The sequence below is a fragment of the Dendrobates tinctorius genome, unplaced genomic scaffold (assembly GCF_039654945.1).
Source record: "Dendrobates tinctorius isolate UK_male_01 unplaced genomic scaffold, ASM3965494v1 ptg000004l, whole genome shotgun sequence".
Classification (NCBI taxonomy): domain Eukaryota; kingdom Metazoa; phylum Chordata; class Amphibia; order Anura; family Dendrobatidae; genus Dendrobates; species Dendrobates tinctorius.
In genome coordinates, this window is record NW_027361672.1 from 38,603,313 (window position 1) to 38,629,774 (window position 26,462).

The window sequence follows — 26,462 nt, forward strand, 5'->3', positions numbered from 1 at the left end:
TTTTTAATTGTTTTATTTTGAATGGGGCGAAAGAGGGGTGATTTAAACTTTTTTTTTTTTATATTTTTTTCATATTTTTTTAAATTTTTTTTATTTATTTTGGCATGATTCAATTGCCTCCAGGGGAGGCTAGAAGCATCCCATACTTGATTGGCTCTCCTACATATAGGCGATGAGCTGATCGCCTATAAGTAGCTGAATTACTGCATTGCTATGAGCGCCGACCACCGGGTGGCGCTCATAGCAATGCAGCATCAACAACCATGGTTGTTATGCCAACGTATCGCTGACCCCCGATCACGTGATGGAGGTCAGTGATGCACGTATTTTCAGCCCGGCGGCCGGAAGCGACGGTTAAATGCCGCTGTCAAACGCTGACAGCGGCGTTTAACTAGTTAATAGGTGCAGGTGCATCGTGATTCCACCTGAGCCTATTGTGGGCACATGTCGGCTGTTCAAAACAGCTGACATGTCCCAGCTTTGATGTGGGCTCACCGCTGGAGCCCTTATCAAAGCAGGGAAGACGTTCAATGATGGGCTATGCTGTTGTGAGTTCATTCTCGGGTTCCCCTTCTGAACTCCCTCTGGTGGTGTCGGGAGGTGGTGCGGCTGGTTTGACCGGTGGAGATCTGCCATCTGAGGATGGGGATGATGATTGGATCTCGGGATTCTCAGATTGGATTTAAGACAGTCGACGCCCTATTCAGTTGCTGGTGATTCCTTCTGGCTTGTCAGCTCTTGGTTTTCAGCTCTGTTCCAGTCATCTAAAGCTAAGTTTTTCTGCTAATGTTCACACTTGATTTTGTTGGTCTATTCAGTTTTTTGTGGGGTCTGCCGGCCCCGGCTGGGGGCTGAGCTGAATTTCCACTCTTATTTATCAGTATTTTGCCAATTGGCTTTTTGTCCCTTACTAGTTCGGTTTCTTTTTGCTCTGTCTCAGAATATTCCAGAGTGCTGATATAGTGGGAGAAGTCTAGTGACTTCAGGGTTAATTTTGCTATCAGAAGTGTTGGACATTATTTTTGTAGGGTTTTTTGCAGGTTGCAGACAGTGACTTGCCTTTCCTGTCTAGTTAGTTTGGGCCCCATCATTTGCTCAGCCTATTTTCCTGCCTGTGTTTGTGCCTTCATCTTGTTTCACAGTCAATACATGTGTGGGGGCTATCTATTCCTTTGGGGTCTGCTCTGGGGCAGTTAGTTTTCCCTTTTCTTGCTTTAGGCTTATGTAGTCCTCCGGCCGTGACGAGGCATCTAGGAACATCGTAGACACGCTCCACGGCTACTGCTAGTTGTGTGGTAAGATCAGGGATCTGCAATCTGCATAGTTATCAACCTCTCTGGTTTTCTGTGGCTTAGCTTGTTTTGGTTTTTTTTTCTCCTCGGTGACCCATTCATAACAGAATCACCAGCCATACCGCAGATTCTAGGGTACTCAAAAGCAGGAAAGAATTGTAAAAAAAAAAAGTGTCAGAATTTTTTTTATGTATATTTTTTCCTCTTTTTCTCTGGGGCCGTATGAGGATTTTTTTTTCCCTTAATGGAGCTTAAGCAATTGTCTGATCGTGTGGCGCAGCTCACTGCTGAAGTGCAGGGAATTTCCGCCTATCTCGCTCATTCACATGCTGCTGAGCCAAAGATCCCTACTCCTGATGTGTTTTTTGGGGATCGGTCTAAATTTTTGAATTTTAAGAATAATTGTAAATTATTTCTTGCCTTGAAGCCTAATTCATCGGGCAGCTCTGCGCAGCAGGTTAAAATTGTCATCTCTTTGCTGCGTGGCGATCCCCAGGATTGGGCGTTTTCTTTGACACCTAAAGATCCTATTCTGACTAATGTGGATGCATTTTTTCAAGCATTGGGGTTGTTGTATGATGAACCTAATGCTATTGATCAAGCTGAGAAAGCCCTATTGGCATTGAACCAGGGTCAGGATTTTGCAGTTATACTGTCAAAAATTCCGAAAGTGGGCGGTCCTTAATACATGGAATGATAGTGCCTTGGCAGCTCTCTTTCGGAAGGGTTTGTCAGAAACCGTAAAAGATACTATGGTGGGATTTCCTGTTCCCTCTGGTCTTGACGATTCTATGTCATTAGCCATTCAAATTGATCGGCGTTTACGTGAACGCAAAACTACACGAGAGGCGCTGCCACCTTTTGGACAAATGTCTGAACCTATGCAATGTGATAGAGTTTTGTCTAGGGCACAACGTCAGGAGTTTAGAAGGAGTAATAAGCTGTGTTTTTTCTGTGGAGACGGCTCTCATACTATTTCTGTCTGTCCAAAACGAGAGAAACGTTTTGCACACACATTTGCTGTGGGCAGTATACAACCTAAGTTTCTTTTGGCAACTACTCTGATCTGCTCCTTATCCACATTTTCCACGAAGGCTTTTGTGGATTCAGGAGCAGCATTGAATCTGATGGATTTGGACTTTGCTAAACGTTGTGGTTTTTCCATGATGCTTCTGCGGACACCTATTCCTTTGAGGGGTATTGATGCTACTCCTTTGGCGGAGAATAAACCTCAGTTTTGGACCCAGGTGACGATGCGGGTTGCCCCAGACCACCAAGAAAATTGTAAATTTCTGGTGCTGCATAATTTGCATGATACTATTGTTCTGGGTTTTCCTTGGTTGCAAACTCATAATCCAGTTTTGGATTGGAAATCTGGGTCTGTGGTGAGTTGGGGTTGTCAGTGTGTTCTTAGGGACGCTCTTGTTTTCTCCACCTCTCCTCAGTCTCATGATATTCCTGATTATCTAGCCGATTTTTTGATGTATTTAGTGAGAGCAAGTCTGCGTCTTTGCATCCTCATAGGAGTTATGACTATGCAATTGAGTTGATGCCTGGGTGTAAATTTCCCAAGGGTAGGCTTTTCAACTTATCAGTACCCGAACATGATGCTATGTGATCCTATATTAAGGAGTCATTGGAGAAGGGTCATATTAGACCATCCTCATCACCTTTAGGTGCTGGGGGTTTTTTGTGGCCAAGAAAGATGGTTCATTAAGACCGTGTATTGTTTATCGTTCCCTTAACAAGATGACGGTTAAATATCAGTACCCGTTACCTCTGATGTCTGATTTATTCTCCAGAGTTAAGAGTGCCTGCTGGTTTACTAAGCTTGACCTCAGGGGGGCGTATAATCTTATTCGCATCAAGCACGGGGATAAATGGAAGACGGCGTTTAATACTCCGGAGGGACATTTTGAGTACCTGGTGATGCCTTTTGGGCTCACTAATGCCACTTCTGTCTTCCAGTCCTTTATGAACGATATTTTCCGTGACTTTGTGGATAAGTTTTTGATCATCTATCTGGATGATATTTTGATCTTTTCTAGTGATTGGGATTCTCATGTGGAACACATCCGGACTGTGTTCTGGATTTTGAGAGAGAATTCCCTGTTTGTTAAGGGATCGAAATGCCTCTTTGGTGTACAGAGGATTTCATTTTTGGGATTTATCTTATCTCCATCGACTATTGAAATGGACCCGGCCAAGGTACAGGCCATTTATGATTGGGTTCAGCCTACTTCTTTGAAGGCCCTCCAGAAGTTTTTGGGTTTTGCTAATTTCTAACGTAAATTTATAGGTAATTTTTCTGGTATTGTCAAACCACTGACTGATCTGACCAAGAAGGGCGCCGATGTGCTGAACTGGTCTCCTGAGGCTATCTCAGCATTTCAGGAGCTTAAGCAGAGATTTACTTCAGCTCCAGTTTTACGGCAACCTGATGTCTCACTTCCATTTCAGGTGGAGGTAGATGATTCTGAGATTGGTGCAGGAGCTGTTTTGTCCCAAAAAGACCCTGTGACTTCTAAGATGAATCCATGTGCCTTCTTTTCTCAAAAGTTCTCCCCATCTGAACGCAACTATGACGTGGGGAATCGGGAATTGTTGGCCATGAAGTGGGCATTTGAGGAGTGGAGACATTGGTTGGAGGGAGCTAGACATCAAGTTGTGGTCCTCACAGATCACAAGAATTTGATTTATCTGGAGTCGGCCAAACGCTTGAATCCTAGACAGGCTAGATGGGCCTTGTTTTTCAAGCATTTTAATTTTGTGGTCTCTTTTCTTCCGGGCACTAAGAATGTTAAGGCAGACGCCCTTTCTAGGAGTTTCTTTGCCGATTCTCTTAATGTGACTGAGCCTACTACTATCCTAGGTGAGGGGGTAGTTCTTTCTGCCATTTCGCCCGATTTGAGACGCGCCTTGGAGGAATTTCAGGAGGATAAACCTGAGCATTGCCCTATGGGAAAATTGTATGTTCCTGACCAGTGGAGAAAGAGAGTGATGTCTGAAATTCATTGCTCCGCATTGGCTGGTCATCCAGGTATTTTTGGTACCAGAGATTTGGTGAGTCGGTCCTTTTGGTGGTCTGCCTTATCTCGTGACGTCAGGAATTTTGTACAGTCCTGTGGGACTTGTTCTCGGTCTAAACCCTGTTCTCATTCTAGTGGGTTGCTGATGCCCTTGCCGGTGCCCAAGAGGCCATGGACCCATATCTCAATGGATTCTATTTCTGATCTTCCTGTCTCTCAGAGAATGACTGTTATCTGGGTGATTTTTGATAGATTTTCGAAGATGGTCCATCTTGTACCACTCCAAAAGTTGCCATATTCCGCTGAGTTGGTGCCCTTGTTTTTACAACAGGTGGTTCGGTTACATGGGATTCCTGAGAACATTGTGTCCGACAGAGGAGTCCAGTTTGTTTCCAGATTCTGGAAAGCCTTTTGTTCCAATCTGGGAATTCATTTATCCTTCTCCTCCGCGTTTCATCCCCAGACCAAAGAACAGACTAAGCGAACAAACCAGACCTTGGAGTCTTATTTGAGATGTTTTATATCTGCTGATTAGGATGATTGGGTCTCATTTTTGCCCTTGGCCGAATTCGCACTGAACAATAGAGCTAGCTCTGCCACTTTGATGTCACCCTTTTTCTGTAATTTTGGGTTTCATCCTCGATTCTCTTCAGGGCAAGTGGAATCTTCGTCCTGCCCAGGTGTGGACACTGTGGTTGAGAGAATGCAGCAGATATGGGACCAAGTGGTGGATAAGTTGTCACTCTCTCAGGAAAAGGCCCAGCGATTTTCCAACCGGCATAGGACCATTGGTCTCCAGTTTAAAGTGGGTGATATGGTTTGGTTGTCATCTAAGAATATTCCTATGAAGGTTCCATCTCCTAAATTTAAGCCAAGATTTATTGGTCCTTATAAGATTTTGGAATTTCTTAATCCTGTTTCATTTCGATTGGCTCTTCCAGTTACGTTCAAGATCCATAACGTATTTCACAAAACTCTGTTGAAGAGGTTTGTTGAGCCAGTGGTTCCTATGGCGGCACCTCCTGACCCTGTGTTGGTCGAAGGCAATGTGGAATATGAGGTAGAGAAAATATTGGATTCTCGTTTGGATAGACGGAGACTCCAGTATTTGGTCAAATGGAAGGGTTATGGTCAGGAGGATAATTCTTGGGTCTCTGCCTCCGATATTCATGCCAATAGATTGGTTCGTGATTTTCACCGGGCCTATCCTGATCGGCCTGGTGGCGTGGATGAGGGTTCGGTCGTACTGTTGTGAGTTCATTCTCGGGTTCCCCTACTGAACTCCCTCTGGTGGTGTCAGGAGGTGGTGCGGCTGGTTTGATCGGTGGAGATCTGCCACCTGAGGATGGGGATGATGATTGGATCTCAGGATTCTCAGACAGATTGGATTTAAGACAGCCGATGCCCTATTCAGTTGCTGGTGATTCCTTCTGGCTTGTCAGCTCTTGGTTTTCAGTTCTGTTCCAGTCATCTAAAGCTAAGTTTTTCTGCCAATGTTCACACTTGATTTTGTTGGTCTATTCAGTTTTTTGTGGGGTCTGCCAGCCCTGGCTGGGGGCTGAGCTGAATTTCCACTCTTATTTATCAGTATTTTGCCAATTGGCTTTTTGTCCCTCACTAGTTCGGTCTCTTTTTGCTCTGTCTCAGAATATTCCAGAGTGCTGATATAGTGGGAGAAGTCTTGTGACTTCAGGGTTAATTTTGCTATCAGAAGTGTTGGACATTAATTTTGTAGGGTTTTTTTGCAGGTTGCAGACAGTGACTTGCCTTTCCTTTCCTGTCTAGTTAGTTTGGGCCCCATCATTTGCTCAGCCTATTTTCCTGCCTGTGTTTGTGCCTTCATCTTGTTTCACCGTCAATACATGTGTGGGGGCTATCTATTCCTTTGGGGTCTGCTCTGGGGCAGTTAGTTTTCCCTTTTCTTGCTTTAGGCTTATGTAGTCCTCCAGCCGTGACGAGGCGTCTAGGAACATCGTAGACACGCTCCACGGCTACTGCTAGTTGTGTGGTAAGATCAGGGATCTGCAATCTGCATAGTTACCAACCTCTCTGGTTTTCTGTGGCTTAGCTTGTTTTGTTTTTTTTTCTCCTTGGTGACCCATTCATAACACTATGCCCATCATTGGACATTAAGGGGTTAAATGTCACCTGCTTAACTCAGCAGCAAGTACATCGGCATCTAAAAATCACTAAAGTTTACAAATCCTCGGGCCCAGATGGGATACACCCCCGAGTACTGCAGGAATTAAGTACAGTCATTGATAGACCATTATTTTTAATCTTTAAAGATTCCATAATAACAGGGTCTGTACCACAGGACTGGCGTATAGCAAATGTGGTGCCAATATTCAAAAAGCGAACAATAACTGAACTTGGGAATCATAGGCCAGTAAGCTTAACCTCTACTGTGGGTAAAATCCTGGAGGGTTTTCTAAGAGATGCTATACTGGAGTATCTGAAGAAGAATAACCTCATGACCCAATATCAACATGGGTTTACGAGGGACCGTTCATGTCAGAATAATCTGACATGTTGGAAGAATGTCTCAAGTGGGGTACCACAGGGCTCTGTCCTGGGCCCTGTATTGTTCAACATCTTTATCAACGATTTAGATGAAGGAATTGAGGGTAAACTGATTAAATTTGCTGATGACACAAAGCTAGGAGGGATAGCTAATACTAGAGAAGAGAGAGAGAGGATTCAAAAAGATTTAAATAAACTGGAGAAGTGGGCAGCAACTAACAGAATGGTTTTTAACAGGGAGAAATGCAAAGTGCTACATCTGGGCAATAAAAATGAAAAAAGCATATATAGAATGGGAGGAATAGGGCTAAGTGACAGCACATGTGAAAAAGACTTGGGTATACTAATAGATCACAGACTGAATATGAGTCAACAGTGTGATGCAGCAGCAAAAAAGGCAAATGCAATTCTAGGATGTATTAACAGAAGCATACAGTCTAGATCACGTGAAGTCATTATCTCCCTCTACTCCTCTTTGGTCAGACCTCATCTGGAATATTGTGTCTAGTTTTGGGCACCACATTTTAAAAAAGACATCAACAAACTGGAGCAAGTTCAGAAAAGAGCGACCAGAATGGTGACCGGTCTGCAAACCCTGTCTTATGAGGAAAGGTTGCAGGATTTGGGAATGTTTAGTTTGCAAAAGAGAAGACTGAGAGGAGACTTAATAGCTGTCTACAAATATCTAAAGGGCTGTCACATTGTAGAAGGATCCACTTTATTCTCATTTGCACAAGGAAAGACTAGAAGCAATGGGATGAAACTGAATGGGAGGAGACACAGATTAGATATTAGAAAAAACTTTTTGACAGTTAGAGTGATCAATGAGTGGAACAGGCTGCCACGAGAAGTGGTGAGTTCTCCTTCAATGGAAGTCTTCAAACAGAGGCTGGACAGACATCTGACTGGGATGATTTAGCGAATCCTGCTTTGAGCAGGGGGTTGGACCAGATGGCCCAGGAGGTCCCTTCCAACTCTACGATTCTATGATTCTATGATTCTATGATCAGTTTCTATGAAGAAGTAAGTTCCGGACTGGACCAAGGGAATGCAGTGGACGTGGTGTATATGGATTTTTCAATAGCTTTTGATACGCTGCCACACAAAAGGTTGATACATAAAATGAGAACAATGGGGATAGGAGAAAATATGTGTAAGTGGGTTAAGAGCTCAGGGATAGGCAACAAAGGGTGGTTAATAATGGAGCACACTCGGACTGGGTCACGGTTAGCAGTGGGATACCACAGGGGATGGTGTTGGGCCCGCTTCTTTTTAACATATTTATTAATGACCTTGTAGTGGGCATACAGAGTAGAATTTCAATATTTGCACATGACACTAAACTGCAGGATAATAAATACAAAGGAGGACAATTTAATATTACAGGAGGATTTATGTAAACTAGAAGCTTGGGTTGATAAATGGCAAATGAGCTTTAATGGGGATAAATGCAAGGTCATGCACTTGGGCAGAAAAAATAAGATGTATAATTATGTGCTTAATTGTAAAACACTGGACAAAACTGTCACTGAAAAAGACCTGGGTGTGGGTGGACGACAAACTCACATTTAGTGGTCAGTGTCAGGCAGCTGCTGCAAAGGCAAATAAAATAATGGGATGCATTAAAAGAGGCATAGATGTTCATGAGGAGAACATAAATTTACCTCTATACAAGTCACTAGTGAGACCACACTTAGAATACTGTGTACAATTCTGGTCTCCGGTGTATAAGAAAGCCATAGTTGAACTAGAGCGGGTGCAGAGAAGAGCGACCAAGGTTATTAGAGCACTGGGGGGTCTGCAATACCAAGACAGGTTATTACGCTTGGAGTTATTTAGTTTGGAAAAATGATGGCTTAGGGGTGATCTTATTAGATGGGACTGGATGCCTTTCTTGAAAAGTATAATCTTACAGAGTATATACACTAGATTCCTTGATAGGGCTTTGATCCAGGGAACTAGTCTGATTGCTGTATGTGGAGTTGGGAAGGAATTTTTTTCCCCAATGTGGAGCTTAATGTTTTTCGCATGGTTTTTTTTTGCCTTCTGCTGGATCAATATGTTAGGCTATGGGTTAAACTAGATGAACTTAAAGTCTCCCTTCAACCTTAAATACTATGTTACTATATCACTATATCCTTAGATTTCATTGGGGAAATACCAGTTGATTGGAGTCGTATTTTCTTTTTTACATTTTCCAAAACTTTTCTTTTTTACCTTTTTTTTAAGATCATAGCAAACTGTACTCTCAATTGTAAAAAAAACAGGTTTGAGTTAATGGAAATGGTTCCTACAGCAGAATAATGATCCAAATACACATCAAAAGATACACAAGAATGGTTATGAATGAAGTCTTGATCTCCTTTCAATTGAAAATGTTTTAAGAAAGTTAAAGTCAGCTATTGGGGAAAGGAACTCTACAAACATGAAAAAATTTCAGATAGCTACGTAAAAGCTTGAGACTTTCATTGTTGCCAAAGGCTATGCAACCAAGTATTATGGAATGGTGCCTTTAATCCTGTCCATGTCATATACCATAGCCACAATTTATGGATGCCTACAATAGTATCTTTTCTGTTCTTCTCTCATTGTATTCTTACCCAAACAGTTTCTGCAGAGCTACCCTTCTCTGAAGCTTGGATCTCTGTGGAAATATAAATTTTCCTAACATACAATGCAATACCTTCTCATCTCTTAATCATGTTTCTAATAAATAAGTTGTTATCTTCAAGGTTTATATTCTAATCATCCCACAAAGTGATGCCTATGACATCATATCTCTCTTACTGTGTTAGCAGCTCAAATTCTCCTTGATTTTTTTCCCATGCTCTGTGCATTTGTACAGACATTTAATTTTGGAGTCGGTTTCTATTGCACCTCTATATTCATTCAGAATTTGTTCTTTTTGTTCTTTATTTCCAGTTCTAATTGACGGGTTCTCAAAATAATTAATTAGCTGCACATTTTTCCTTGGCCATATATTTCCCATCCCATTCTGCATTAGTTTAAAGCTCTCATGAATTTGAAGAGGTTTGTCTTGCCCCTGTCCCACCCCAACTCTGCTCATTTTGTCACAGCTTAGTGAAAATGGTGTGAGAACACCAAAAGTTGCAAATTCCCAGAGAAGCCTTGCGTTCTGTCAAAATTGTGTGAATGTGACTTTTCAAAGCTTTTTATGCACACATTTTGACGTAAAGCTTTGAAGAATTGGGTTCTGTGTTTCTTTTTTTTTCGTCTTTCTTTTTTTATTGCCTTCATGTATGGGGGCAGGTCAGCATTTCTGTTGAATTTATTCGGACATGCTATTAAAATATTCTAATTATAGTTGGTACATATGAAACATTTCTGAAGATACAGGTGTTTTTATAAATAAACAATTAAAGGTGACAATAATGTTGACCACACCTGTTAAGTACCATGGCCATGAAGTAGTTTGTTGGAGCCCTGTAGTTATCCAGCTCCTGTTGTATATCGCCACTAGCCACCCACTAACTATGCCACTGTGCTTCTGACATATGTGAAGCTGCTATTCACAATAGTAAAAGGGCAGAAAAGTCTGCAAAAAAATGAACAAATATCAGCAATGGATTCCACACATGCCACAGGTCAACTTGCCAGACATGCCATAGGATTCCACATGTTGAACTTTGTACATCAAGCTTTAATGACCATCAGCATAACTAATTAATACAATTTACTTCTAATTCACATCTTGTCCTACTTATTATAACTCTCTTGGTGGCTTCAACAAAATTCTGATGTTGTAGAAATGTGCAGGATTCAATTAGAGATCATGTTGCTGACAAAGAACAGCTGTAGCTTTTTGACATTGGCTTTTTAATTTAAAGGAGAAAATATTTTTCTATTATTTTTTACTCCCACTTATGCATAGGAAGTAATGATATCCTTAGGTTACTCTTAAGCAGGATTATCCAGCTATACACAGGATAGTTGATAACTTACAAATTGGTGGGGGTCTGACCGCTGGGATCCCAATGATCTGCAGAAGGGGCACTTTTATCCTCCTTAGAATGGAGTGGTAGTGCTCATACCAGACTGCCATGCCATTCATTTTCTATAGGACTGCAGGAAAAAGCCAAACACAGCGCTCAGCAGCCACATAGGGAAGTTACGGAAGGATGTCAGGCATGCACTCCATGCTAATGTGTATAAAAGTGACCTGTTGGGGATAAAAATGCCCAATCTACAGATTTGTGCGGGTCCCAGCAGTTGGACCTCTAACAATCGTTCAGTTCACATTTCTGGTGACTAGGTGATAACTTATGTATACTTATCTATACTGGACAATGCCTTTAAGTGCAAACCGTACTAAAGCCATGTTTGCATAACATTTATGATATAAGTTTCACATTTATGCCAGCAAAGCTTTTGACATATATTTTAAACATGTCCATTGGATTACATTTGCTGAACAGAAGCAAAGAGTTTTGCCTCTCTTTTGATCGGTATCCCCTAGTATACCTTAATACAATACTTCTCCAACCCTTTTTTTATGCTGTTCCATGCAAAACATACATTTTCACAACCAGGTCCTATGGGTGATGGTTGCCATTGTATGGCATCATCTATTTAACATATACACTCTAGTATATAGCTTAAAAGAAGGCCATAAAAAATATTTAAAGACAGGCTAACATTGCATATCTGTGTAAGCATGTGTACATTGTGTATTACTGGAAAGAATAATGCAGCAGACTATGATTTCTCTGTGAAGGAGCTATATATTAGGTTCCAAGACCAATAGCAGACCATCCCCTGTGATATCAGCAAAGCACTTCCTAAAACAAGTTTTTGGTAAAGATTAGGGATGACCGAACATGCTCGGTGATACTCGGATATCACTTGTGTATCCAGATGCTCTGATGTGCTTGGTGCTCGGATTTGAAGCTTGAATCCCCGCCCCGCATGTTTGGCACTTGTTACACAGCCAATAAACATGTGGGGATTGCCTGCCAGTCACTGTAATACAGTAGCCATATTGGTAGTGGCATTACTTGATTGGCTGGCCGCATTACCTCATTAGCGGTTATAACAGGACAGACGCCACCTTGCTCAGCTCACTGATGACACAGCACAGCTCAGGTACAGTTGTGATTGGAGGGAGAGCAGTTATCCAGACCTGTGTGTGCACAGTTTAACTAACCAGAGTTTGCTAGTATTGATACTGGTGCTGCTGCTGAGCCATCATACTAACAGTCCTTCTATGGGCTAATCCTGTGTTTTGTTGTTTGTATCAGATATATTCTGCATTTAGCCTAGGGACAGTTTCAGGAGCAGGGAGAGTGTCAGAATACAGCCTCTGGCAGGGCTTTGTAGTTCGTTGCTAAATATATAGCTGGTGCATGTGACCACATTCTTTTTTTGGAGGGTGAAAAAATTGACTATATTGTCATCCATGCAGTTCAATGTGCTTAGTTTTACATTACAGTGGTATATAAAACTCCCCAAAAAGTTCCAAAAAATTTTCTGGATTCAATTAGTCATCCATAGAGTCTTATGTGCTTAGTGTTACATAACGGTGGTATGAAACTCCAAAAAACTGCTTTGCCTGCGGCAGGTGACCAAATTTTTTTATTATTAAAAATAAACTAGGTTTCAAGCGACCTTGCAATCAGAAAATGCATAAAGGCGTACGGTAAGGGAAGGGACTTGGAAGTGCTGATGATGGTGCATGCAGATGCTGAGGACATGGAGCAGGTGCAACTACGCCTGTTGCTGGATACAAGAAACAAGCCCATACATGACACACAGCTTCCTGTCCCACTTTTCAGGGAGGCACAGGACACCACTTATGAAGCCACGCCAAAGCGAACAGGTGGTCAATTGGGTAGCAGATAATGCTTACGGCATGCTTGCCAGCACCATCCAGTCTTCTACACGCTCCAGTCTGACCAGCCAACAGTCTGGATCACTTAATCATCACCCTGATCCTCCTCCTTCCCACCATGTTGAGTCCCAGGAGACCAGTGATTCCACACTAGGGAACACTGAGGAGCTCTTTACAACATCATTTCTTGATTGTGGTCTCTCACCCTGCATATTTCAAAAAGGCCAGAAAAATATGCTGTTTATTGAGGCACAAAACTTAGAGCAGCCACAGTCACAAGATGGTGGTGGGGAACAGCAAATTTTGTCTGAGGAGGTAGATTATTATTAGATACAGTTGCCGATAAGTCATGTTGTTGTTAAGTCATCAGGTCAGGAGGACCAGAGTGTGGTGGAAGATGAGTTGTTGGAGGTGGTGGATGTCTAAGTCACCGACCCAAGCTGAGAATCTAGCATGCAGAGCGAGGCCAGCAGCACTGAGGGGGAGGGATTGGCAGCACCAAAACAAATGAGAAGAAGCAGTGAGGTGACAAGAGGAAGAAGGCAGGCAACTGTTCCGCAGAGCACGGACACTCATGTGTTTCTCCGCGAAAGAGTTAGGTGTTCCCCAGTCCGGGACTTTTTTAAAGAGAGTTCTGAGACAAAAATCTGTAACCTGTGCCAAGAACAGCAAGGGCCTGACCACTAAAAGCCTAACCAGATCCAGCATGATCAGGCACATGTCATCTAAGAACTGACTCGGTGGTCCCAATACCTGGGTGCACGATTGATGGCAGTGGGTCACACCTCTGCCACTTCCCCTGTCCTAGGTGATTTCCAGTGCCCTGTCCATGACTCTGGCACAGATGCCTCCTGCCCTGCACCTGTCATTGCACTTACTTAGGCACCATCATCAGGCACTTTCAAAAACTTGTCCTAGTACGGCATTCAATTGTCCCTACCACAGACCTTGGAACGCAAAAGAAAGTTCCCAGCAACTCATCCACAGGCCCACTGAGGATTTCCGCCGACTCATGACAGCAGCCGTCACCCAGTACTCGGTTCCCAGCCATCACTATTTCTCCCGGTGTGGTGTCCCCGCCTTGTACCAGCATGTGTCCAGGAACATCACCCATGCCCTTACCAACGCAGTTACTGGGATTGTACACTTAATAACCGATACGTGAACAAGCCCTTGTGGCCAGGGACACTTCATTTCCCTGACGGCACACTGGGTGAATAATGTGGTGGCTGGGGCTGAGTCCCACCCTGACACGCACATGTGCTTCCAATGTCAAGGATTTCTGGCCCTACTTCCATGAGGATTTCCTCCACCTCCTACACCAGTTTCTGCACCCTTCTTGCTCCTCCTCATTCTCCAACTCTGATTTGTTATCTCACAGCACGTCAACCGAAAGCTCTGCAGCACTGCCTCAGTGAAGCGGCAGCAGGCTCTGCTAAATCTAATTTGTCTAGAAGACATACCTCACATCACGGCAGTGTTATTGAAAGGCATACCAGACCAGACAGATCTGTGGCTCTCGTGTGTGTAACGTTACCTCGTACTGTAACTCCACACTGTGCATGCTGGCAAGGCTTTGTGAGCAGCAGAGGCCAGTTGTGGAATACCAGCTCAAACACACCCATCTGTATTCTAGTCAGTCTCCGCACATAAAAGCTGAAGAGTGGGCATGGATGTCTGACATTTGTGCAGTTCTCCATGATTTTGAGGTCTCCACAAAGATGGTTAGCGGCGAACCAATCCTGCATCTGAAAGGAGATGGACATACTGCACACAATCCCCTTTGAGGACATAAGTACTGTTATGATGTATGGTGTGTGCATTGTTGTAGAGTATATTGGAACATTCGTTAGCAGTGGCAGTGTTGTAATCCACCCGACAATAGGGGGAGATAGTGTTAATGTTTGGGACTAGCCCAAAGTGAAAGAGGCTAAGTTGAAGGGACAGAGATAGTTTCATGTCAGGATGGCAGATAGGGCCCAGTATGCAAGCAAAGCAGACCTAAGGTCTGAGTACTCAGCGGAGCCTTGTGATGTGTTTATGCCTGATGTGAATGGAGACCGACAGCGAGATCCAGAGTAGAGGAAGGAAAGTGAACAAAGGACAGAGTGATGCACAGGAGATGGGTCTTGGGACAGGACGTCTAGCAATATGGGCCGAGTCTTCAAATCAGAGAGGTAATGGGTCAGGACAGAAAAGGGAACGTGAGATGAAGAGAATGCTCCGCGTGAAAGTTCCAAGGTGTAAGCAAGCAGAGAAGCTAAGTATTGGACATAGTGTCAAACTAGTTCCCAAAAAGGAAAAGAGGACGCAGGACAGCTGGTTGAAGTATAGGACTCTCACATATTGAACTCTAGCACTGTGCTGGGTTGTGGTGAAGACAGAGGAACTTGAGGGAGGAGTAAGTAAGCTTGGAAGAAGCAGAGAGATAGTGTGTGAAGATGCTCTGTATTCTAAAGGAAACGTTCTTGAAGTTATGCACCAGATATCTATTGTACATATTTTCCATCAAGCTAATGTTAAGTAAAAGACTTTATTTTTGAGTGGTGATTTCCCTCATTGAACTGCCGGTCCTGGCCAGCCAAAGTCACCAGCATCATGCAGTCTGCAAATGCATAGCACCCCCACAGAGGAAACCCACACACCCAGTCAGGACCCCCCATCTTCATGTAGTGTGCTGGGGCATAAGAGGCGAGTACCTCGCCCACGGCTTCTGCTCTGTGCCATGCAACATATCGGTTCCAGACAGATAAAAGGCCCATGTGCAAAAAACACTACATAGGTCGCTTGCAGTAGTTCTATTTATAAGAAGTAGCTGCATACAGCTTTGGAGTTGGAACGGGCTCCCTTTACCTCTCGGGCCCCTGTGCTGCACCAAAGATATGCCCGCCCTTGCAGTATATCCTACTGGCACAACTGTAGCTCAAATGTAGATCAGATTTCTTCTAGTTGATTAAGCTTGTCATTTTCTTCCCGGCAACTTTAGTATTTCAGTTTTTTTTTTTCCTTGACAAGTTCACTTTTCTTGTTTCTTTGGTTGTTAGGAAAATAATAACCATACACTTTCTGAAACACGAAGTTTAACTTCAACTTTATAAAATTATGCTATGCAGTATCGCACTGCACCTAACATGACTGCCTCCATAACATGCAGTTTTCGAAAGGTGGCGTCACAGACTATAAAATAGAAATTGATCCAAAACCTTCATACCTGTGACACTGGATACTCTTGATACATCTTGAGAATGAGAGTAGCGGTTGCGATTCTGGTTCTTGCGTTTGCTTGTTGCAGATCTAGCTGTCCTCATGTGAACCTCGCTCGCTTTAAAAAAAGCAACCATGAAAGGCTGCTTGTCATACGGACCATCCCTGCCAACCAAACCTGCGGCTTTTGTGTTTACATTTTGACCTTGAATCAAATGACAGAAATAATTAATGTCTATTAGTAAAATATCATATATGTAAATATGCATGGAAATATCAATGCGAGGAGTCTGCTTCCATATAGCCAAGTGAAGTGAAACGCATATTTTCCAGCAAAGGTATAAGGGAGTTATTAAATATGACAAGTAAAAGTAAGGTATTAAATCCATTTTTAGGAATACTTTTGCTATAAATGCATTAAACACATCCTACCTGAACATATTAGTAAATTAGAATTTCACCTTTAAATTAATGCTAGTAAAATCAGCAAATGCAAAATCTAGAACTTTTGTAAAAGTGTATTGATCTTTCTCTTGGTATAAAGTATCCATCTTCCCCCAGTCATCTAATAAAGGTCAAAAAATTATGCTATTTTTTGGGGGAACAAAAGAACACATCCAGTTTATAATGACACCAACTGTTTTGCACTAGCCCTTAAATTGTTAGGAATGGTCTGGGCATTGGAAACGGGACCTGCACTAAGAAAGTGCAACTCTTTAGATGAAAACCCTTTTAAAGTGAATCTGTCACCAGGATTTTGCTACCTAATCTACGCAAACTCTTAGTGACACCACATAGGGGGGCTGCCCAGTGCCAACTAGAGTGCATCCCGTGTGAACAGAAGCCACAAGTTTTCAGAACCATTTGGGCCCAACTGCACTGTGGAAAAAATATATAAAAAGTGCACAAAAAACATATCAATATATGTAAGGTATTGGTTGATATTAAGGCCTTAATACGGAAGCTGGCAAACTGCGTCAAAGCTCCTTACACTTGCCAGTCCTACTCTAACATGAAAACCTCAAAAAGAGGAAAAAATCCTCCAAAAAATTCAGATACAAACCAGACAGGCCTAAATGCATCAGCACTAATACAGCAAAGCATAATGTAGAAATAGACACCCTGGTTCCAGCGATGTATCACTTATTGGCCTTCTTTCTGTAGTTTTGATAAAATCACTGTTTTATCTGCCAGGAATTGTCACTAAAGGACTAGTAAACCTGCTGCCATGTAGTCCAACCCTACCCCCACCATTGCTTTTTAGCTTCCTGCCTATGCACAGTGTACACAGAAAGCTGCCAATCGGTGGTAGCGGTAGAACTGGTAGATCTGCAGCAGAGAAAACCGTTTTTAATCAAAACTGCAAAACTTAATAAGCAAAGTGATACTTCACTGGACTCAGGGTCTCTGCCCCATATCATGCTGCTCTCAGATGGGGTAGCAAAAACCTGATGACAGATTCCCTAAAAAAATGTGCAAGATATGAAGTTTTATCGTTATACTTATGATATGTCATATAGTGCCCTCTCTGATGAGCTCTTACAGCAATGGCAGTTACCTAACCAGTTAGATATTTTCAGATGCAGCTACCACATATGTTAGAAATTAGCTTCATGTTTTCAGCATAACAGTAATTGTTTTGCAATTTTTACTTCTACAACTATTTTAGGTTGTACACCTGCCAGGAAAAAAATCCAGACCATATCATACGGTTCAATTACCGTACTTGAATATTGATCACTTCTTGTATAATTCTTCCTGGTTTTCGATTCTGAGAGACCTGCCAAGTCTGAAGCAAAGGAAACATTGTTTTTAATAGTTTTTGTCATTTTTAGGAAACTCTTTCTTACCTTTGACACAAGCCGTGTCTCTGCAATTTTTAACGTAGATTTATTGTGCAGTGTTCTTTTTCTCTGTTAAATATTTTGCAAGGTGCTTTCTTGACTACTTTTGCAGATATTTGAAGTGTAGAATCTACAGGCTTAAAGGGGTTGCATAGAACTGATTATAACTCCCCCAGCAGCCAAATGTATATGGTGTATAGTCAGTACAAGACAGCTATTTAATGGGCTTTCCCAGAGGCTGCAGCTCAGCTCCCATTTACTTAAATGTGAAGAGAGCTGAAGCACCCACTATACAATGTTAGGAATAGTGCTTTTCCGACTCTATACATCGTGTCGGGTGTAGAACCACCATTGCTCTGGGACTGTTACCCTATACTAAAGATAGAACAACTTCTCTAAGTCAAATAATGTCCTCAATGTCTCCAGTTGTATTTTACACACACTAGCTTTCCAGCAAGGTTGTCTTGTTGCCTTGCTTTTATAACTTAGAACTATTTATCATTAACAATCCACAATTAACACCATTAATAATTTTAGGTTAAAGTAGTTTTCCAGCCTGAACATAAGTTTTTGTGGTCACTGTATGTGACTGCAATTTGACTAATCCTACCAGAGTGCAAAATGCACACTGTCAAGATTCCCCTAAATTTCCACCACGAGACTTTAAGTATGCGATTTGCATAGTTGTGGACATCTGTCGACTATTAACATCTTCTGCGTTTCTTACAATTTTGTCAAAGAAAGCAGATGAGAAGCTAGTTGGCAAGCATGCAAATCACATACTTGCGCTTACGTGACTGTTCACTTGAGCTGAAAATAAAGTGGAATCCTAAGAGTGTGCATATTTCACTCTGATTGGATTTGGCAATCTGCAGTCACATACAGTAAATTTATGGCAAGCCCAGAAGCCCCTTTATTATAGATTATTCACTTCTGATACAACTAAGGCAAATCTAAGAAATGTAGCCATAAATTACCATCTCTGGTTTCCACTCCAAGCTGCAGTCCAAGATTGTGTCTTGGATTCATTATCCATAAGTTGCTGGTGGCTGTAATATCAAACTCCAGCCATCCTTCTTCAGAAGCCCACACTGTCTGGGTATCCAGGAGAAAAACATCAGTCTCCCTAAACAGAACAAAAAAGAAATCAGTGTTTAAATATTCATGCATGTACTGTATGTTCTGTACCAATGATGAACATAATGTGTCATATGTATCTACTGACTTCTCATGCTCATGACAAATACAGGTATGCGCAGGACTCAGGACAGTCACACATTTCATGTTTTATACTGTGTTGTAATGCCACTCATTTGTATTGTATTGAAGTGATCAACCATAGATCGCTTCTGTCTAAGACTAAGTGCCCACGTTGCAGAAATGCTGTTGGGAATGTCCGCAGCATTCCCGCAAGTCCCTGCCACGGGTAAAATGCATGTGAAATTTGCGTGCATTTTCCTGCAAAACACAAGCATTTTGAAATTGTTTTTAGCTTGCAGAATGCTTGCACTTTCCAAAAGATTTGAAGCATCCCTTGGAAAAGCGATTGACAGGTTGGTCACACTTGTCAAGCATAGTGCTTGACAAGTGTGACCAACTTTTTACAATTGATGCTGCCTATGCAGCATCAATAGTAAAAGATAGACTTAAAAATAATAAAAAAAATTAAAAATATGGTTATTCTCACCTTCTGACGGCCCCCGATCTCCTCAGCGGAACTCCCGGTACGTTCCGTTCCCAGGGAAGCTTTACGCAAAGGACCTTTGTGACGTCACGCTCGCGAGACCGCAACGTCATCTCAAGTGATTCACGCAATGCATCCCTGGGAACGGAAGATGCTGGCAGCTTGCACCGCTGAGGACTCCGGGGGCCATTAGAGGGTAAGTATATCACTATTTTTAATTTTAATTCTATTTTTTACAGGGATATGGTACCCAGGGCATGGAGGACAGTCTCGTCTCCTCCAGGCCCTGGGTACCATCTGCCCATGAAGTGCTCACTTTACGCATGGTGGGCATAGCCACATGCGTAAAGTGAGCGTTTCAATGCAATCCTATGGCCGCAGAAATAATGAACATGTTGCAGATTTTAACGCTATGCGATTCTGCAGTGGTAAAATTTGCAGCATGGGCACAGCAACTGCAGAATCCCATAGGATTGCATAGGGGGTGCGTTTTATTAGCGTTGTTTAAGCGTTTCCGCTGTGGCAAAAACGTAGCGGAAACGCATAAAAACGCAACGTGGGCACACAACCTCAAAGACGTCTTTAGTTCTGATGGCAGACTGTGGATGAGTATGGACAGATACATTTGAAAGCCTCGTTTTGATCTCATTCTGGCTCTCATAGATTTGCATTGAATGCTTTTAACGTAGCTTCTGACTTCCGTTTCACAAATTGTGTCAACGCATAACTTTTTTTTTTTTTTTATACTGGTCAATAAGTGCCTACAGTTTTTTTTATGACATAAACTTAAGTTAGATACAGTTTACATCTGCATTAATTTCATACGCAAAGCTGTGGAAATATATATTTGGAGTTTTCTAGTTTTTATTGTCACCTCATTACCCTTCCCTTCCCCTCTCCTAATTGTACCCTCCTCCCCCTTTTCCTAAAACCTTACATTTCCCTCCTCACGCCTCCCCTTATTAAAACTTCCAAATCAATAAACACAGTAAAATACAAATGGTGTCACAGGACTGGAGCGGCACTGAAAAATGGTGTAGACACCGGAAGGTGAGTATATGACTGGGGGCGCGGGACTTATATTTAAAGCGCTGCTCCAGCACTGAAAAAAAAGAACCTCGCTGGAGTGGTGATTTCAGTTTCTGTTCACTGTGCTAACAGAAATTAAACGGATTAAAAACACACATGTGACATGCGCAAGTGTGAACACGTCGATCAGACAATGCTCACACCACCCACTAACTGAGATACAACAAGAAAACACAGAATGACAGATTTGCAAAAATACTCTGCAAAAAAATGGCAGTAATCAGCAAGTGCTGGATAACAAATACAGAGTATTTAGTCGATACTTTTTTTGCGCACAAAAACGTGCACCAAGCTGCTCCACCACGTCAAGGTAACCCCTATCGTCACCGTCTTGGGTGATTACTATCAAATACCAACAGACTGTTCCTATCTGTCAGTCTGTTGGTATTTGATAGTAATCACCCAAAACGGATGGTGGAGACACTACCATGGAGTCAAATGCTACGTGTACGGAGAATTGTTAAAGAGGATGATAAGTTGGACCTAAGATTGGATCAGATGTGTACAAAATTTATTAACAGGGGTTACCCGATGGATCGAGTTAATTCTTATAAAGTTAAGGCTCAAAATATATCGGTAGAGGATTCTAACCGTAAGCAAATCAAAGGGCCTAAGAGACGAGTTCCTTTTTGTCTCAACATATTGTCCAGTTAGTGGCAGGATTGGAGGTATCTTGAACAAACATTGGAGCCTCTTACAGAAGGGTCTACCCCAGATATCAGAATTTGTGGATAGGCCATTACTTTCATATAGACGTGGACATAATCTTAAAGATAGATTGGTAAGGTCAGATATTGGTTCATCAAAAGTTAACATACAAAGGACAATATGTCCTCCGAAGATGGGCAATTTTCCATGCTTGGGATGTGCCTGTTGTGGTAATATGTTAAAAGGTGACAGTTTCAATCACCCTCGAACTGGAAAAAAGTTTTCTATCAAGGAGAGGTATACGTGTTCGTCAAGTTTTGTGATTTACCTGATTTTGTGCCCATGTGGGCTTATGTATATAGGAGAGACTACTATGGAGATTAGGGCTCGCATTAGTAAGCATAAGAGTACGATTAGGACTAAACTAGTGGAGTTGCCGATTCCGAAGCATTTTTTAGAATGCAGACATTCAGTGAATCAGTTACGATTTAGAGTGATAGATGGGGTTCCTGTATTAAGACGTGGGGGTGATAGGGTTAAGATGCTTAAAAAAAAAAGGAGTTGAGATGGATATCGATTCTTGATACGTTGCAACCAAGGGGTTTGAACTTGGATTACAATTTGCATACTTGTGTCACCTAATCCCTCATCTTGTGCCATTATTCTTTGTTAGGATATATATTTACTTATGTGGCTATTATGGTTTTTTAATTAAATATTTTTTATTTTTTAGTGTCTATAGGTGATACATTTGAAAGAGTAGAGGACACGGGGACTGAACAGTCCTGAAATCATGAAGAGGATGTTGTCCTTTTTGAATTTTATCGTTGTTTCTTGCCTGCCATTCCCCGTGCCCTCTTTTCTCTTCTTTTCCTTTTTTTCTTTTTCTTTTTTTCTTTTTTGTAAATATCCCAGTTTTGCTCCTTATATAATATACAACATTTATGAATCTCATGAAGTACGGAATATTATTAAATTTACCATGGATGTGGTTTTTTGATTCTAAATGTCTTTTTTTTGGGAGCATCTTTGGTCTATTCGTGTGGACTCATTAATTTAAATGTGGCTTTACATTTGCTCTTATCTACCAGCGCATGTGCGGGTTTACAGAGGAGTGTTGTATGTGATCGCGCGCTCTGGGCCTCTGCGCGTGCGCGGTCCTCCCCGGTGGGCGGGTCGTGTGGCTGATTCCTCACATAGCACCGCGCATGCGCGGTGTTCGGTGATGGAGTCTTCACGTGACCGGGCCTGGGCGGGGATGGGCGGCGCGCTCGCTGTGGCCATGTAGCGCGCATCATCAGGCTGCGCTCCTGATGTGACCTGGCTCTAGCTGATGCTGTCATATGGGGAGAGGGAACTCTGCCGATATAGGGATTTGTGAGTCCACACAGGATTGGTCCATTGGAGTTGGCGCCACTATTATGTGACTAGGGATTGGCGGTTCATATATGGATATGTATTATTGCAAGGGATTGGTGTGTTATTTCTATGGATACCTTTGATGCATTACGACTATTGGTGGGCTGATTTGGGGATTGATGTTTATATATGAGATGTTTTTGTAATATCTTTAATATGATTATGATTATCATTGTTAACGATTGGATAAGCTGTGTTATTGAATATACATGTAACTGATGGATGTATTTATATGTATTTTATATATAGATTCTTTGTGATGGGTGTTACCTAGATGGTGATTGGCTGTGCCACACTATAAAAGGCCACCATATGTACTGTTATGTTATACTTGAAAAAGGCCACAATATGGCCGAAACGTTGTATTTTATACTGGCAGAATAAATTTTTGATACAATTTTTCACCCAGACCGGATGCTGTTCCTCTTCCTTATTTTGGACTATTGTTCATTTGGGTCCATGAACCTTTGAACTGGCATCCAATCCTCCGTTGTGCTGTCGGCTGCTTTTTGCTCTTTCCTAAGTGTAAGTCATTAATTCTAAAATAGTGGACAACCTCTTTAAAATGGGGTACATTGAAATCATGGGGCCCTATACCAAGTGTGTGCATTGGGCCTTTTCCACCCCTTAGTAACTTTAGTAACAAAATATTCAGCAAAGTTGACGTGGTGACGGCACATTTGTGCAGTCACAGAATTGAGTGCTTGCTAACTTTCAGACATGGAGAAGAGGACAAGTATTGCATCACGTACATGGAAATAATACCACTATAGAAGCCCCTAAGGCTACGTGCACACGTAGCAGAAAATTTCTGCTTAAAAATCTGACTCCCTTCCCAGAAATCGCGAGTTTTTTCTGCGCGTTTTTTGCGCAAAAGATGTGCGGTTTTTATGTGTTTTTCTCCGCGCAGCTCCTGACACATAGAAATAGCCAGAAATGCGGAAAAATCCGTGAAATTAATGAGCATGCTGCGTTTTTTACGGCAAAGCGTTTTTTTCGTGGTAAAAAACGCATCAATATGCACAAAAATTGCAAAATGCATAGAAATGAATGGGAAGCTTATTTTTAGCGTTTTTATAGCGGATTTATTGGCAAATCCGCTAAAAAAACGCTGTGTGTGCACACAGCCTTAGTGTTACCACGCACTACGATTCTTGGCTTCCATATGCCCATACAGTATGATTAACCACAGTGAATTCCGTTACAAAATTTGCCCCCACAGTACTCCTTAGGCCACATTCACACTATCAGTATTTGGTCAGTATTTTACATCAGTATTTGTAAGCCAAAACCAGTAGTGGGTGATAAATCCAGAAGTGGTGACGTGTTTCTATTATACTTTTCCTCTGATTGTTCCACTCCTGGTTTTGGCTTACAGATACTGATGTGAAATACTGACCAAATACTGAACGTGTGAACTTGGCCTTACATGCAGTATGATTACCCCAGAGCAAGCCTCCACAGTATGGTGCATCACCCAGTGACTCTCCACAGTAGGATTACTGCACGCTCTATACGGTAATTATAATGCCTCTTCAGTTTCTCATACACAGTAAGTTTCCCACAAAATCCACCCATACACAATGTAAGGTCCCCACAGCCCACACACAGTATGATGACCCCAGTCCCCAAACAGTATGATATTCCCATTGTATAATGCTCCCACAGTTCCCCCCCACACAGTATGATGCCACCTTAACCCTCCAAATAGTATGACGCCCCACTGCTCCTACACATAGTATGATGCCAGTACATTTCACCATACATAGTATGATGCCCCCAGTCTTTTCCACAGAGTATAAAGTCCAGACAATCTCTCCCAAACAGTATGAAATCCATACAGTCTTGCCTACACACTATGATGTGCCCTGAGCCCCTCACAAAGTACCCTGCCTCCCACAATCTTGCTCACATTCAGTACACCCATATATAATATAATGACTCCACAACCCAACAGAGTATGATGATCCACAGTTCCAACACACAGTATGATGCCCCCATAGCTGTCCCCACACAGTATGATACCCCACAGTTTTCCATACATTTATTTGCCCCAATAACCTTAGACTCATTATGATTTATCCACAGTCCCACCACACCCAGTATGATGTCCCCACAGTCCACCACACTCAATATGATGTTCCTACAGCTCCCACACGGTATGATGCCCACACAGCTCACTACATGCAGCATGATACCCTCAGTCTCCACACAGTATGATGTCCACACAGATCACTACATGCACTATGATACCCTCAGTCTCCACAAAATATGATGCCCACAAACGTGGTATGATCTCCCACAATCTCCCGCATACAGTTTGATGTCCCCACAGCCCCCACACAGTATAATAGTCCCACTAGTCCCCCACAAATTGTGATGCCCCCATACACAGTATGATACCCGGTGGTTCGTCCCTATACACAATATGATGCACCCTACAATACCCCCACACACAGAATGATACTCCCACAGCCTCATACACAGTATGATGCCCCCACAATTTACACTATAAACTTTTTTATATAGTATAATAATCATTTATATTTAGGCTTTGCATACATACTGTACATTATTTTGTGGCAGTTTACTCCAGTGACAAGCCAACAGATTGTATACAGATTGAATTGTGCACAGATCATATACAGATTGAATTTTCTTCTATGGGTATCCCATTTCCTTGTCCCATAAAATCAAAGCAAAACTTACTTAGTGACCAAAGCAACCAATCACAGCACAGTTTTCATTTTTTAAAAAATTTAAAACGTTCTTACATAAAATCTCATGCACATGCTGCTTACTTTTTCCTTGCGCATGTGACTCATCAAAGAGATTTTTCAGATCTGCAGCATGCCAATTCTTTCAGTAATTTTGCTGTGTTTTCACCCATTCAATTGAATAGGGAAGAAAAACACATGTAAAAAGGATATAAATAAGCATACAAAATGCGTCAAAAATGCGCGTATTTTACGCAGCGTTTTTCCTGCCAAAACTCTGTCTTTTTTGCTGTAAAGAAATGTGCTGCAAATACGCAACATGTGCATATACCCTAAGTGCAATGAAATACTTACTGATCGCCGTTATCCCCGGCTTCCAGAGCCGCTCTGATCCTCTGGTTCTTACACATGTGACTGCAGCTCAGGAATTAGCTTCTACAATTATGATATGAAGCTTCATAGTATATCATTGTAATAGTGACTACCAGCTTACACATAGACCCCAATGTGAGCAAGGAAGTCGGAATTGCAATTACGTGATTGAGAAGGCGACCCATGCAGTGCTGGAAACCAGGGAACACGGTTATCGATATGTATTTGATTGCATTAACATTACACAGCACACATATTTATACAGGTTTAGCAAATAAATAAATTAACAGTAGCGGTTATTTTATTTGTTCTTAGATTTAGTTGAAACAAATGGTAGGTACATAGCGGTATTATGTATAACAGCAAGTAAGATAAAATATAACTTTTAATACATAACTCTAAAATAATCAAACCTAAAGTGTCACCAAAAGTGATTAAAACGAGATGCCCATACATTGGGTAATCCCCAAAGGATAATTGAATGCACCCAAAAGCATCAGATAGGAGTATAGAATGCCGTTAATGTGATAACCAAACAGCAATCTATATATATTGGATACAGCATAAAAAATAGCAAAATGCCATAGCCAATTGCACTCATATGTTTATATACTGGCTAAACCAAGGAAAGGGGAAAGGTTCATAGCCACAAATAGATGAGAGTAATAATAAAAGGAACAATCTCACCAATATTTTGCAGACGGTCAGGAGTCTCCAGGGATACTCATCATACATATGGATAGGCAGCAGTGGGAGTACAATACCCTGTCACAACCCTCATAAGCTGACCATT

General features: G+C 41.9%; 1 protein-coding gene across 1 annotated transcript in view; it reads right to left on the reverse strand.

Annotated features, from left to right (window-relative positions):
• Nucleotides 1–26,462, reverse strand: part of BMP6 (bone morphogenetic protein 6) — a 311,140-nt gene that overhangs the window by 48,941 nt on the left and 235,737 nt on the right. Inside the window, exons 3-4 of the mRNA XM_073567047.1 lie at nt 18,718–18,866; nt 15,904–16,101 (exon numbers count right to left, since the gene is read on the reverse strand). Coding sequence (XP_073423148.1) covers nt 15,904–16,101; nt 18,718–18,866 — 347 coding nt within the window. The remainder of the gene's footprint in view (nt 1–15,903; nt 16,102–18,717; nt 18,867–26,462) is intronic.